Source organism: Mytilus galloprovincialis, chromosome 6, assembly GCF_965363235.1.
Source record: "Mytilus galloprovincialis chromosome 6, xbMytGall1.hap1.1, whole genome shotgun sequence".
Classification (NCBI taxonomy): Eukaryota; Metazoa; Mollusca; class Bivalvia; order Mytilida; family Mytilidae; genus Mytilus; species Mytilus galloprovincialis.
In genome coordinates, this window is record NC_134843.1 from 48,324,048 (window position 1) to 48,340,776 (window position 16,729).

The following is a 16,729-nucleotide window of genomic DNA, read 5'->3' on the forward strand; positions in this document are numbered from 1 at the left end:
CATAGGTTTCTGACACAGAATGAATGTGTTCTAATGAACTTAAAATTTTTGTTTCTCTTAGAGCAATTCACTATGCTGTTGAATATTAATCCTCTCAAAAAAAATGTTTGAAGAAATTTTCTTTTTTATTTATGAAATTTCAAATGAGAAAAATTGAACCCAATTTTTTTAATCACATCCCCCTTTCCCTTATTCCAAAACTAATCTCAATTAAAATTTCTAATGGAGTTTGCAACAATAACTACTCATTTAAATACATCATAAAATATTAAGATGTAAAAAAACTGCTTGTTATCACTGAATGGTAAAGATTATTTTAATTTATCAGTTGGTAGTAAAAAGTGAATATACATTGTATATTGTATATAACAAAGATTTAAGTTGATTCTGGACAAAGAAAGATAACTCCAATTAAAAAAAAATCTTGCTATTGCACAATATTTTGCAATTAGATATTTCTTGCTTACTATTCTGGACAAAGAAAGATAACTCTAATTAAAAAAAATTTTGATATTTCACAATATTGTGCAATTAGATATTTCTTGCCATTGCGCAATACTGTGCAATTGAAAAGACTTGCTATTGCACAATACTTAATATAATAATTTTAGATCCTGATTTGGACCAACTTGAAAACTGGGCCCATAATAAAAAATCTAAGTACATTTTTGGATTCAGCATATCAAAGAACTTCAAGATTTCAATTTTTGTTAAAATCAGACTAAGTTTAATTTTGGACCCTTTGGACTTTAGTGTAGACCAATTTGAAAACAGGACCAAAAATGAAGAATCTACATACACAGTTAGATTTGGTATATCAAAGAACCCCATTTATTCAATTTTTGATGAAATCAAACAAAGTTTAATTTTGGACCCCGATTTGGACCAACTTGAAAACTGGGCCAATAATCAAGAATCTAAGTACATTTTTAGATTCAGCATATCAAAGAACCTAACTGATTCATTTTTTGTCAAAATCAAACTAAGTTTAATTTTGGACCCTTTGGACCTTAATGTAGACCAATTTGAAAACGGGACCAAAAGTTAAGAATCTACATACACAGTCATGACAGTTAGATTCAGCATATCAAAGAACCCCAATTATTCAATTTTGATGAAATCAAACAAAAGTTTAATTTTGGACCCTTTGGGCCCCTTATTATGTTGGGACCAAAACTCCCAAAATCAAACCCAACCTTTCTTTTATGGTCATAAACCTTGTGTTTAAATTTCATAGATTTCTATTTACTTATACTAACGTTATGGTGCGAAAACCAAGAAAAATGCTTATTTGGGTCCCTTTTTGGCCCCCAATTCCTAAACTGTTGGGACCTAAACTCCCAAAATCAATACCAACCTTCCTTTTGTAGTCATTAACATTGTGTTTAAATTTCATTGATTTCTATTTACTTAAACTAATGTTATTGTGCGAAAACCAAGAATAATGCTTATTTGGGCCCTTTTTTGGCCCCTAATTCCTAAACTGTTGAGACCAAAACTCCCAAAATCAATCCCAACCGTTCTTTTGTGGTCATAAACCTTGTGTCAAAATTTCATAGATTTCTATTAACTTAAACTAAAGTTATAGTGCGAAAACCAAGAAAATGCTTATTTGGGCCCTTTTTGGCCCCTAATTCCTAAAATGTTGGGACCAAAACTCCCAAAATCAATACCAACCTTCCTTTTGTGGTCATAAACCTTGTGTTAAAATTTCATAGATTTCCATTCACTTTTACTAAAGTTAGAGTGCGAAAACTAAAAGTATTCGGACGCCGGACGACGACGACGACGACGACGCTAACGTGATAGCAATATACGACGAAAATTTTTTCAAAATTTGCGGTCGTATAAAAATAAAACGGGTCAGGGTGATGTGTCTCCAGATGAACCTTGTCCCTTTCCATCTTAAATTTGCAACTCTACCATTTCCAAGTCTAGAAAAAAGAAAGATAGCTTAACCTGTTAACCTCTTGAATATTCATGTAATTGCTGATAGATATTTAAAGCAACCACCATTCTGAATTAGTAAGAAGGATCATTTCAGATCAGGCAGAGTAACCACAGATCTGGACAACTTTTACAAAAAGTGACTTGGATGGAAAGTTGTCTCTCATTGGCACTCATACCACATCTTCTTATTAATCTTATATTAATAAAGCATATTTGAGGCTTGGCAGATTTTTTTCTGAACAATTATTAAAAACAAGGATGTCCATGAATCCTCATGCCAAGAATGAAGTTGATCCAAGTTGGTTCATCATTTATAAGAAGTAGTATAATTTGTCAGACCTCTTGAAGGGGTGACACTTGAATCCTGAAGTAAAATTGAGTGAGAGATATAATCTGTGTAGCTTTCTTAGTTCTCCTTTAATATTTACATGTACCAAGATCACTACCATTAGTTGCTTTTCTAAAGGTTATCACTTTGAGGAAAAACAGCAATACTAATGTACTTCCATCTTTTAAGATTTCATAGATTCGTTGTCATGATTATCCATCTTTTCAATGGAATTGAAAACTTCAAGATCATTCAAAAAGACAAAATCAGCTTGCATTCAATTTTATTTCATATTTAAGTACTCAATAACAGATCTGTTACAGGTAGAGATAATGCCATGTAAACAATTGCTAGGTGGAGCTGTATATATATATGATAATAAAGATGTTTTATCAGTGTATTCTCTACTTAACATTACAAGACAATCACAAAAGTAAATAACAATATTTCTTTTCTACTGTTTATTAGGCGATAAGCGTGTTATTTTCACCAATTGACACCTATGATCACCTAATATTTTACTGAACTCAAACAAACAGAGATTTCCATGTAATCCTAATCTTATTAAATAACACAATTTAGCACTATAGTTTTTCCAATACAATTCATTACATTACAGACTTCAAGATTAAAATAAAATATGATGATGGACCTCAAAATATCAACCCTTACTGCTGATGAAAAGTCTTGCATTTCTTGAAAATTTGCATTACTCTCAATGTACCCGTTAAAAAAAATCATTGACTTAAGGGGGCTCGTGGGTCTAAATCAAAGTTTTTACTTAATATAGCATTTCGCTATATTTTTCTATAAACAAACTTTATCTAATATTTAAGAGAAAAATGAAATAAAAAATGGAGTCACCTTTCATTTACGCTCACAATGTGCCTTCGAAAGAAGCATACATTATTGTTGATGTCCTTTTTTTCTGTTGAACTAATAGGAGAAATAGCAGTAATATTGAAATAAAAAAAGAATTACATTACAGAAATCGCTTAAATCTTACAATTATTTAGTTTATGTACAGCTTATTCGAAAATAATAATAAAAATTATAGGTCACTTATGAGTTAAAAAAGATATTTAATTTTTAATGCCAAAAAATGGCATTTTTGCACTAAAGGGAGATAATTTGGAGCTTTTTCAATGATATCTACATTTTAAAAGTCACCTGGGGCCAACACAAAAATTGATTTTTTGGAATGATTTTTTGTACCATATGATAAAGTAACAACTACTAAAGGTAATTAATAAAATTGGAAATGAAAAATAAATGTTTAATTTTTTTCTGAAAATCTTATACCCGCGAGCCTCCTTAAACTGTAACTTTTAGCATATTATAAGTTGAGAAAGAGCTGTTAATTTGAAATAGGAATCTTGTGCTATATACAGGTCAATATTGAAAATGTAGTTATCTACATGTTATTGTTCAGCTTAAATAATGTCATACTTTTCCTTCTGAAATAATAAATTTTAAAGCCATTTAAATGACAGCATTGCCATTTTCTTTATACTAGTATGCACAAACTGATCAATTTTTATATCTTATAAAATATTTAAAGAAGCGCAAAAAAAACAATTTTTTGTATCTTGTCACTTTAACACTTGCACCAATTGACCAACTTGTATATTTTCGAACTTTTAGATATCAAGTGACTAACAAATTTAAACAAAATTGCACTTTTGGAATATGTACTTTAATACTGATCAACTTGCATGTATGAAATGGTTGTTCCAATTTTTAGAAGATGAAAAGATACTCATATGAATATGTTTTCACCCCAAGTCAATGGATCCATTTAAAACTGTTTTAAATCCTTTTTTATAGAATAATATCATAAAATTTTTAGACATCCTCATAGAACTTATTATATATCAATAACCATATAAGTTGCATAAAAAAATAAAATATTGCATTTCCAACCCATAAAGCAAGATTAAAGTAAAGACATACATTCAATGTGTAGTAAATGACAATGTTACTTTCTCTTTTTGCATTTCATTTACAGAAATGAAAATTACATATTATTGAATGTCTGTTGTTAGCACATGATTTCAAAGAAAAATATCAAAAAATAAATTATGTTTTATTAAATAGTATCCTGTTGTCATGACAACTTCATCTGAGCAAATTTTTTGGCAGTTTCTAAAGCCTCCTGAAGAGCATCACAACTTGAACCTGTGGCTTGTGCTGAAGCGTCACTGCCACCACCTTTACCACTAATCAGTGGTGCAATCTCCGTCACCCAGGCTTTAGCACTCAGTCCTGCAGCTATTGATGACTGAAAAAAACACCAAATAATGATGTAGCAGTTATTAAAATTTAATGAAAAATATCAAAATAACAATCATTCTTACTTTATCTAATTTATTAAACATCATGGTACTTGCTAATTTAAGGTCAGAAACAATTATATAATATTTTGGTACAAAATCACAAACAGTTACTAAAATATGATAAATTGCAAGATTGTCTGAGTAGCGTTTAATTTTTCTTTCTTATTTTTTTGTCAGTTTCTGGTCTACAAATGATAAAACAGTTTGTAATTTTTAAATCTACATTGTAATAAAATATTGCTGCAGCTAGGATTTTCCTAAATTTGTTCAAAGGATAAGCAATGTCTAAATTCACAATCATTTCCAACATACCATATAAGAAAGAATTTTTAGTATTAATAGTAAGATTTTTGTATTAAACAAAGATATTTTTTGGAGGAGGGCTGGGGGGGGGGGGGGGATTTCTGAGGTCTTCTTTTGTTTCAGATATTGTTATATAAATGTTGCAATTCAATTATAATATGAAGTAGCCACTTTTGTCAAATTCTGCATACATATAAATTTATTGGTCTCTCTGTCAACACAATTATATGAATAGTTCAAGTCTCACCTTTGGTGCAGAGCTCATACATATAAATTTACTGGCCTCTCTGTCAATAAAACTATCTGAATAGTTTGAGTCTCACCTTTGGAGCTAAGCTCATACATATTATTTTACTGGCCTCTCTGTCAACTGAAAAAAACATTGCTGCAGTCTCTGGACTCAAGGCTTTGTACTGTTTCATTGCACCATCTAAAGCCTAAATAAATAAGAGTAACAAAGATCAGATAGCATACAAATGAATTTCCATTTTGCTTGTCTTTTTTTTTGTGGTCCAAATTTTTGGTTTTCAAATATACCTGATGGATTTTAGAATGATTGATTAATTGTTGTTTTTTTTTACACCACTTTTAAGCAGATTTTAGAATGACATATGTCATGTGCATGAAAATCATTATCATATATTCATACTGTAATTCTCTTGAACATGATTATTTTTCAGCTAAGATGTTCATTACATTTTTTTTGACAAAACAGGAAGGCAATTTGGAACTCAGTTGGTAAATCAAACATTTGATATTGTTATATATTTTAAAAGATCTAAAAAAAAATCTAGCATACTTTAGCTATTGATCCAGCCTTGAACTCATGAACAACAAATTTCTCATTTGGACTGGCCTCTATCATCTTCTTTGTTTCCTGCACCACCTTAAATTCAAGAAATAATCATGATATTACAGTATCTTTTAAATATTGAGTCTATGAATATGGATAAATCCAAAGAAACACCAAGGATGCAACAGCCTAGTAGTGATCTTTATAGATTTGTAGTCAAAGCAATAGATTTGTAATGTCAAAGACACTGATGTCTGTACAATCTGCTAAGTTTTTATGTCAAATAGTGAACAAAAATATTATCAAAATTTCAGTCTATTTATTAATGATTTTCGTCTAAATAAACCAAAACAAGAGAACACATGCTGAAATGTCTCGCCTTCTTTACTAATCATTGATACTATGTTGATAGTCCTAAATATAAAGCTTTATTACAACTGTCACATAAGAAAATTAAACATTGATCAATGAACCATGAAAATGATGTCAAGGTCAGATGAACCAAGCCAGGCAGGCATGTACAGCTAACAATTCGTCCATACAACAAATATAGTTGACCCACTGTTAATAGTTATAGAAAAACACAAAAAGTTAACAGAGCAATGAACCGTGAAAATGAGGTCAAGGTCAAATAAAACCTGCATGACTGACAAAAAGATCATAAAATATTTCCATAAACCAAATATAGTAGATCTATTGCATACAGTATAAGAAAAACACACTAAAACACAAAAACTTTAAATAACTGTAACCACTGAACCATGAAAATGAGGTCAAGATCAGATGACACCTGCCAGTTGGATATGTAAACCTTACAGTCCTTCCATACACAGAATATACTAGACCTATTGCATATAGAGTCTGAGATATGGATTTTGACGACCAAAACTTAACCTTGTTCAATGATCCATGTAATGAGGTCGAGGTCAAGTGAAACCTGTCTGACAGGCATGAGGACCTTGTAAGGTACACACATACCAAATATAGATATTTTATTTCTTATAATAAGAGAGAATTTAACATTACAAATTTTTTTTCAAGTACATGTAGTCACTGAACCATGAAATGATCACTATCTGTGACAAAAGTCGCAGGCTTGACAAAAACTCTAGGAATCTGTTTCATCCCTAATGATGTTATCCACCAAAGATGTGTATAGATCTGATTTATGGACCCCAAAAATTGCCCTAATTTATAAATCAATTTTAAGATACGGTTACTATAAAATCATTTTATGCAATGGTATTTTTGCTTAAAATGTGGACATATGGTTCAAAAAACAACATATGAGAACCAAAATTTGAAGAAAAATTTCAGTCTTTCAGTCTACTAAAATCCTTTACCTTTGACCCAAAACTGAAAGGAATCTCCAGTATGCCATGAGGGAATAGTAAACCAAGTTCCGTAAAACTTTGATTCAAAATCAATAAGGGTCTTTCTTTTCTAATGGAGTGTTATCAAACCAAGGTAAAGATTTATTCTGTATGAATTTTGTACTGGAAACCAAAATGTGTGAGCCAGGACATAGGGACAGCATTCATCTTATTTATATTAAGATGTTTTATAAAAAGATAGGAAAAATTCATTTTGATATAATTTTTCATATAATAAAGACTACCACTGATGACGTACCTGACCTGAGATCACCACATTTAGAACTATTTAATTTGTTTTTAATACATAAACCCTTCCTCGTTTGTCTCAATTATTGGACCTACAAAAGGTGCATTGAAGAAGTCCTGATAAAAATAAGTTTTAAGGAGGTACATAACACTACAGGGAGATAACTCTGTGAAAATCAGTTTAACAAATTTAATCATATTCTATTGTAAATGAAATATAAAGCTTCTCAAGGATTAAAATTAGTTGGTTGTCAAATGTTATATATCCAATGAAGTTTTTCCGATAAATGTGGTTGAAGTTTTTTTAATTTTGTCAAAGTAAATATTTTGTTCAAGTTTTAGGACTAAATCATTTTAGTCAAGGTGTTTGGTATTATTTTAAATCTACTGCATACAATACCAAATAATCTAATTTAATCATGAACAAAATTCATACCTCCTCCATAACAGCAGCTTTTCTGGCTTTGTCCAAGTCATCCATTTTCTTCCTTAGAGGTTTCAGTTCACCTCTCAAGCTATCTTTCTTCCAATACGGGATCACTGACTGTGAAATTTCCTTTAAAAGCAAAAAAAACAACATCATTGTTCTTTATATTACGGGTTTGGTTTTTAGCGGTACTTTTGGTAAACTATTTTAAAACAAAAGTTGCTGTGTTCGCTTTATTTAATTCCTTTTATGAATTAAACTTTAAACTACAATGAGATGTCTGAAGTAGATTTATTTTTTTTATTTTACTATACTTTCAATTCATTTGATTTTCTTTATTTGATACATTTTAGTCTACTTGTTTAATTTAGAAAGTTAATTTATTTGATGAATAAACTTTAATTTAATTGTTACAAATCTTTCAGAACAAAATGATATGACTTTCATAAGGAATTTACATGGTTTAGAGAGCGAAAAAGTATAAATACATCAGGAGCTTAAGGGGACCCTTAAAAAATTGGACAAACAGGGATACACTTACATCATCAACCTGTACTATAAGTTTTGTTAAAGCCTTAACAGACACATCTTTACTCTGTAATCTGTTGTCTATCTCCTTCTTCAACTCATTAATACTCTTTTCCAGGACACCAACCTTATGCCAAGCCTAAAATAGTTACAAATGACAAATAGAATGATCATTTATGTCAACTTATAAAATACTCTTTTCCAGTACAGCTACCAATACCAAGCCTAAAAAATAAAAAAATACAAATAACTTTGAGAATAAAATAAAAGTAGTAATTTTTCATTACTCTAGGTTTGATATAGAATTTCAAGAGTAAATTATTAATTTAACAATTACAGTTATTCACTGCAAATTTTTCCTTCGAAAATACTCTACTAGTACATGTACTAGATTTAGGTTGAGAGACACATTTTCATGATTTATATCTTCTCAATTAAACAATTTAACACAGAATTATCATTTTATTATAACTGTTAAAGAAGGTTGTCTACATATCAAACAGTTTATGATTTTGTGAACCAATACTAGAGGCTCTCAAGAGCCTGTGTCGCTCACCTGTATTTACTGATGCTTTGGAAATCAAGTAAAGTAAGGTTAAAATCATAATTTATAGTATTAGATATAAGATATAATTAGATACTATAATATATCTAAGATAACAATAAACAGCTGCGCCATGAACGCATGATACGCCCGTCGTCGTGTGTGTAAATTTTTATGCAATAATCAAAAATAGTGTCTAACATATGGCACAACATGTGAAAACCCCCCTTTTTTTACAAAACACTCAATAACTACAAAATAATATTTTTAATCATCACCAAAGAATATGGAGATCTTTAGAAAAATATAACTAAGAAGTGTTTAAAGTTTTAAGCAATAATCATAAACTGTTTTAGAGATACAGGGAGACATGTGAAAACCTCCCCTTTTTTTATACAAACAAATTAATATCTCTAAAATAAAATTTTGAATCAAAACCAAAAAGTATACAGATCTTTAGATTAATATAACTAAGAAGTGTGTAAAGTTTTAAGCAATAATCATAAATCATTTTAGAGATACAGGGAGACATGTGAAGATTCCTCTCCTTTTTTTTACAAAATTTTCAATAACTCAAAAAAAATTTTTTGAATCATTACCATAAAATATACAGATATCAAATTTAATATAATACAAAAGTTTGTCTCAAGTTTAAGCAATAATCATAATTTGTCAGATTTGCTCTTAATGCTTTAGTTTCAGAGACATAAACCAAACACTGCATTTTACTCCTATGTTGTATTTTTAGCCATGTCATCCATGTTGGTTGTAAAGCAGGGTCATCAGACACATTTTTTTAAACTACATACCCTAGTGATGATTGTGGCCAGGTTTTGTTAAATTTGGCCTAATAGTTTTGGAGAAGATTTTTGAAAAGTTAACAGACTATGATGACGACAAAAATGGGCAGGCGAGTTAAAAAAGTACAGTAAATACTGGCAAAGCTTTATAGCAAAGACCTGCTTCAGATCAGGATAAAATATGGAAATGACTGTTTTATAGAAAAAGTCAAAATCAGACAAATGCAAAGTCTCATTGTCAAAGGAATGTCAGTCTAAAATACAAACTTTGTGTTTTTTAAAATGACAAAAAAATTCTACAAACCTTTTGTGCTTCAGTACCAGTAACAGCTATAATTCTTCTGATTCCCTTAGAAATAGCCTCTTCTGACACAATGACTAGTTTACCTATATGTCCAGCTCTTCGTAAATGCCTATAAAAAATGTATTTTTGCAAGTAATATCAAGATCCATACAGTTGTTTCTATTCATTTATTTACAAACTTATCTCCCTTAGAAGCTGGTTGGATATTTTTTAATTAAACTGGAAACAATTTATTTCAAATTTAGTAATTTTCTTTTCAGTGTTACACCTCAATCTATTGGCCTGCTTAATGACTGACCTATGCATGCATAAGTGATAAAAATACTAACGTTCCTCCACAGAATTCTACACTTGTGAGAGAAGCCCCTGGTCCCATTGGATCTTTAACTAAGTCTTCAACTGATATACCTATAGATAGAACTCTGACTGGATCTGGATACACCTTAAAAATTAAATTCCCTTATTAGTATATCATACATTTCATGTGAATCAAAAAAGGTTTTAATTTATTTTCATCTATCAATTATATTAAAGGGAAACTAGCTACGAGATATAGAAAAAAATAAAACATTTTTGGTTCATTCATTAATAAGAGTGATAATAGTGAAATACAACTTCAATTTTGGCACCTTATTGGTTAAGTTTTTGTCAAAATAAGAAATTATTCACTTGCAAGTAAATAATTTGACATTATTAAATCCATATTCATTTGAACTTCAATTGAACCTCTTAACTAGAGATTGGTAAAGTATGAACTATGCCTGTTCTTATTTTATACAGCAAACTGTTTAACTTCAATGAAATACATGTAAAAATAATAATTCATGAAACCTGAACTTACCTCATCAAAGACAGCTCTCAATCCCTGTATAGATTTGGCATCAGATAATGGAGTCTCTCTAGCAAATACTGCCTCATTTTTTGAAGCCACATTATTAACAATATCTTCAACAGCTTTAACATCTTTTACAGACATAGCACCCTGAAAAATGTAACTGGTCAATTTTAAATAAGTGTTTTGTACTTATAAACAGCATCTTTTTGTTAAAAAGTATACTAGTCTGGCTTCCATATTATTTCAAATTCTCGTAAATTCTGTAAATTTCATTTGATTTTGACAAGGTTTTCAACAAAAGAAAGCGCCATATTTACACTTTCCTCCGGGTATTCGACAAGGAAAGATAATTATTGTTTGCAATGTTTTGAGCGAGAAACATAAAAGAGGTATTCTGATCCTGGTAAACAGGATTCATCGGCGAAAGGGTTGATGTGTTCCCAAAAGATAATTAACAAGAGGCTGTCACAACGACAGCAAAACGGATTTATTAACATTTTTTTGTGTCCTGGCAATATCACAAGAACCATTACTGATGAATGGTGAAAGCGAAAATCGTCAATATCAAATTTGACCTCCATTTTGTCATCAGTATCAACATATTAAAATTTGAAAAGCTTAGATTGAATGGTTCATGAGTAAATGCAACAACGTGAATGGAAACGCCATTTTACGATCTTTCAAGAACCATAACTCCTGAACGGTAAAAGTCAAAATCGTCATTATTGAACTTGACCTCTATTTTGTCATCAGTAACAACATATTAAAATTTCAAAAGCTTTGGTTGAATGGTTCATGAGAAAATGCACGGACACGACGGGAAACACCATTTTTCAATCTTTCAAGAACCATAACTCCTGAACGGTAAAAGTCAAAATCGCCATTATTGAACTTGACCTTCGTATAGTTGTCAGTAATAACATATTAAAAATTTAAAAGCTTTGGTTGAACGGTTCATGAGTTAATGCACGGACAACATTTGATTGCCGCCCGCCCGCCCGCCAGCCCGACCACCCGCTCTGCCCAGCCGCCCGCCGTACATCCCCAAATCAATAACCGACATTTTTGTCACAAAAATCCGGTTAAAAATTGAGTCAATTATTTTTTACATCTTGGCCAATATTGTCAGGTTCCAAAGTAAGAATCAATCCTTCCTGTTGTCCTCTAGATGTATTTTAGTTATTTATGTCATTGGGGTTGCTGTCATATTTACTAAGGTAATTAGATTAGTTCTTTGAATCCTAAAAAAATCTCCTTACCTACTAATGTAGTTATAAAACTAGTTTCAACCTAATGTACTCACTTTTGCAGTAAAATCAAATCTAAGTCTGTCAGGAGCTACAAAGGATCCTCTTTGGTCAGCCTCCTTTAAAACTTCCCGAAGACCATAGTTTAACATGTGGGTACCTGTGTGATTCTTCATCACAGAACTTCTTCTAGTCTATAATATATCAATTCAGAATTTAAATTTTCAATATCTATACACTCTTCATTATTAACATTATTACATATCTGTATCAAGATTATCCAATACAAAGTTTATATTTGATAAATGAAAAAGATCACATAAAGTTTGAACACAAAAAAATGGAGTTCTAACTACATATATTATCTAAATCATAAACTTTCAAGGAATCATTATATTCTGACAGACAATTTAAAGTTTTCTAGAGAGCTTTAACTCAATTTTTCATTGCATATAAATCTTACATTGTCTATAGTTAATTGTACAACATCTCCCACTCGTAATGTGCCTTCTATGTGTCCTACATGTAATACATAACCTCCTCGTACTTGTACGTTCTTCACTTTAAATTCTATTTCCTGCAATTAAAAATATATCTCAAATCTACTCTTTAGACAAATTGGATCTATGTGTAGCTTTTAAATAAAATTCAGAAAGGGAATAGGGAATGTGTCAAAGAGACAACAACTCTAGAAATGAGTAAAGTCTACTTATTCCAACACAGATATACTCATAGGTATATGTTAAAGGGTGAAGGAATGATAGCACTTACCTCTTTTCAATTTATTTGGTTCATAGTTAAGCAGAACAATTAGATATCAAGTCGACGACATGGGTACAGTACATTCCGGTTATTTGCATAGCCTATTTGTCAGACGAAATTATGCAATAAAGCGGAGTATGCTTATATCCGAAATGCCGAAATACGCAGTCAAATAACATCGATAGAGGAAATCCTGAAGAAAGATGAACATCCATAATCCACTTACAACATATTGAATGATTATTTATTCTAATAAAAGTTATTTGTCTAGTGTTGTGCATTTTTATTTCATTGTTTATTCTTTCAATAAAGTTTATAAACACATTTAGTTTTAGTTTATTTATGTACCGACTTTTCCTTTACCTGAGATACGAAAATAAAATTGTTCTAAAAATAGATTTGTTTCTATAACCCGGATGTACAAATTATATTTTTACGCTTTGATTAAAACAAACTGTTGAACAATGCTACACAGTTTATAATCATTTGATACAATAAATGTGTAATGAACTGCCTTTAATGTGCAGTATTTACCGATTGTACAGTGATGTAACACTGTTACAATAACCTCGTTAGTTTCGTATACAGTATGCAAAGCAGTTTTAACAGGTAATGGGGCCCTGCACGGGTTATTTGCTGGACACGAGTGTTGAAAGTGAGAAAATATAATAGTTTTAAGTTAATGTTCTTTTCAAAAAATATTAAAAATGAAAGATTGATGCATGAAATTCTTCAACCATATATAAATGCCCTGTAATATTTAACATAAATGTAGATCACCCCATGCCAAATTACGAGATTGCACATTGGATAATGATCGATAATTAGCAGGCGTTATTGTTTTAAAAATACACCCAAAATGTAATCTATGAGCAAGTAGGTAAACGTGCTCCTATTAGTTTTCTTTGTGGCGAGCTTGGTCATCTACCTATGTATGTTTTGAGAAAACAATTAATCTTAAAATATTGGTTACGTATTGTTATGTATAAACCAGCTTTTGTATATGATGTATATAAAATTTTGTATGACGATGCAAATCATGGTAAAATTAATTGGGCATCTAATGTGCGTGATTTTTTATTTAGTCTTGGAATGAACCATATTTGGATTGATCAAAATAATATTGATATATCGTTTGATGTTATAAAGACACGCATTAAAGATCAATATCTACAAAAATGGTCAGCAAATATTTGTGACTGTGAGAAATTAAGTGTGTATAGAAGTATAAAGTTTGATTTTTGTCTTGAGAATTATTTTAGCTACATTAATAATATTAACATTCTTACAAAACTACGAAGTGGTACATTGAAACTTAATGTTGAAGTTGGTCGCTTCTCTGTTATACCAAGAGAAATGCGTCTTTGTGTATGTTGTAACATGCAATGTGTTGAGAATGAATTCCATTTTGTATTGGTATGTCCAGCATATAGGGCAATTAGAATATTGTTTTTGCCACGCTATTATTGTTCATGGCCTACTATTTTTAAACTATCTTGTTTGTTGAAAGCTAATTCTAGATCTTTAACAATTAAGCTCTGTAACTATTTGAAGAGTGCATGGAAAGTTAGATCTGATATTATTGGTTAGCTACAACATGTATGTTATTATTGTATTGTTCTCTGTTACCAGTCTTTTGTCACATTATGTATATATTATGTATTGCCATAGCATGTTCTATATGCTTTTGCAAATAAAATATTCATATTCAATGTTTGAAATGCAATCAATAATTAACACCTTTTGAGATAGAAGATCATAGAATGGTTGTGTTTTTACAACAATCAGCTGATTGACATCTTTATGACCTCGAGGCTTAAAATAGAATATGGGAAACTTTACCTGTGTACACATCGAGGCCTTTTTTATAATCATATAAACACGAAAGAAACTGTTTTAAAACTTTATTTAAATAACACAGAAGTAAATGTGAAATAATATAAAAAAATATGATGCATTCAAGAAAAATATACTTACCAAATTGCTGTTTCCGGTCAAAAATCTCGTCAGTTTTAAATAAGCATATCTAGCTGGCGATTATTTTCTATGCAATTAACCGAAATGCCACTTGAGGGGCTATGCATATAACCGTACAATTTAACATTAGATGAATGGGAAATGGTTCTGTGCAGGAGAAAAGTATGCAATTAACCGAATTATGCTATTAAGCGGTATGCAATTAAGTGGAATCGACTGTATCTTTCAAGTTGGATGACAAAAATGCATAACCTCCGATTTTTTTGAAAAAATTACAACGGACGGAAACCATATCAATCTATTACTTTAGTAATTTTCGTGTCTGCCCTTCCATTATGTGACTGAAGAAAAAATTCCAAAAATGGGTAACAATTGTATCGAAAAGAGAAAATCGAGTGCACCGTTTTATGTTAGGGCGTGTTTGAGTTGAGTATTTTGTCTTGATATCGTACAAAGCAAGAATATTTCATACATCGTCTCGCTTCAAATTCTATCATTTTTATACATTAAAGCTACAGGTTGACATTATAACACAAAAAATCACAGTACTAAAAGATGAATTATATAGGTCAAGTGAAATATCTATCTAATGAGTCACAAAAACAGAGAAGGTGTGTTCGAATAGCTATTTTTTACTGAAAGTACTTGAGGACAGTCTTTCAAGTTGGATGATGAAAATGCATATCTTCGAAAAATTCCAATTTTTTGTGTGTGATAACTAGAGTTTATAGTCTTCATACACTAAAAAAATCTAGTCTGCCCTTCCACGAAATATTTATTTAGAATTTTTTTAAATGTTTATGAATTTTCGAAAATTCCACCTGACAACCGATCAGACAATAGTTTTAAGTTGAATCAATGTAGACAAGATTATTAACTGATGCTCATTAGCTAGTTGATACATTTGTCTTTAAAAATACAACTGACATATAAGGATCGTAATGGTGCAATATGGATAAATTTATCGGTTTCCAAGAGCAAAAATGGTGGCGCGTCATCCCTACAATGGCTTCTGTTTCTACGATTGTGAAAATGAACTGGCGTAATGGGGAGATAATTTTGACGAAGTAGGATCCTGACTGTTAAACAATACAATAGTTTTGTTTTTTGTTTTTTTCCATTCAGCAAAAATTATACAGTGAATACTTAAACTGCCCATTTTGACACATCACGGAAAAATCAATGAGAAAAAAAAACCAGCATCTTTAACACCAAACCAATTATTTTACCTCATCATTTTCCTTTACAATAAATCCTTCATCATAAATCTGTCCTCCTTGTTCAGCATAAAAACAGGTCTTATCTAACAGTATACCACATTCCTGAGGAGTTGTTACTTCTTCTACAAACTGTTTATCATATCTAAGGGCTATAATCTTTCCTGTGGTAGGTTCAAAATCTGGAATATATCAGTTAAGTATGAACAATTTTGTCTTTCTTTTTCATTTTTTATTCACAGATTTTTATCATAAATGTTTTTAACTTGATCATTGAAATGATGGCAACTTAATTATATCAATAATATTTACCTTCATGACAACCTTTCTACCACATTTCTATGTATAAAATAAAAATGCTCTTCTGTGTGTTAGCTGATTATTTATCGACATAAATTTCAGCAGTAGCTAAAATACATATTTAGAACAATCTTTCCTTGAGATAAGATTTTGTATGAGTATAAGTAACTTGATCTTACTATAGTTTCCATCATCATCCGCAGTATAACTATGTTTAGGTGAATCGTCTGTTGGTGGAACTCCTCTGTTCTGTAAGTCACTGATAGCATGTACATCCAACATGATCCTATCATCTATAGTTGATCCCGTTCCTTGAGACAATATCTGAGAAATAAATTATTAATAACATATACCTCTAAAATATTCATGTCATCCAGTGTACCAATCCACAAAAATAAAAACTTAAAAAAAAATATACAGTACATATTAGTGCTGTTTCTTTTTCACTTGCATCTG

At 30.5% G+C, this 16,729-nt stretch overlaps 1 protein-coding gene across 3 annotated transcripts in view; it reads right to left on the minus strand.

Annotated features, from left to right (window-relative positions):
• Nucleotides 1-2,544: 2,544 nt before the first annotated feature.
• LOC143079748 (alanine--tRNA ligase, cytoplasmic-like) overlaps nt 2,545-16,729 on the minus strand; it is a 31,827-nt gene continuing 17,642 nt past the window's right edge. For all 3 annotated transcript variants that reach the window (XM_076255308.1, XM_076255309.1, XM_076255310.1), the window contains exons 12-23: nt 16,453-16,597; nt 15,986-16,155; nt 12,481-12,594; nt 12,074-12,211; nt 10,777-10,917; nt 10,265-10,377; nt 9,936-10,044; nt 8,301-8,426; nt 7,769-7,888; nt 5,717-5,803; nt 5,241-5,354; nt 2,545-4,559 (exon numbers count right to left, since the gene is read on the minus strand). In XM_076255308.1, the coding sequence (XP_076111423.1) occupies nt 4,386-4,559; nt 5,241-5,354; nt 5,717-5,803; nt 7,769-7,888; nt 8,301-8,426; nt 9,936-10,044; nt 10,265-10,377; nt 10,777-10,917; nt 12,074-12,211; nt 12,481-12,594; nt 15,986-16,155; nt 16,453-16,597 (1,551 nt within the window). In that variant the 3' untranslated portion in view covers nt 2,545-4,385. The remainder of the gene's footprint in view (nt 4,560-5,240; nt 5,355-5,716; nt 5,804-7,768; nt 7,889-8,300; nt 8,427-9,935; nt 10,045-10,264; nt 10,378-10,776; nt 10,918-12,073; nt 12,212-12,480; nt 12,595-15,985; nt 16,156-16,452; nt 16,598-16,729) is intronic.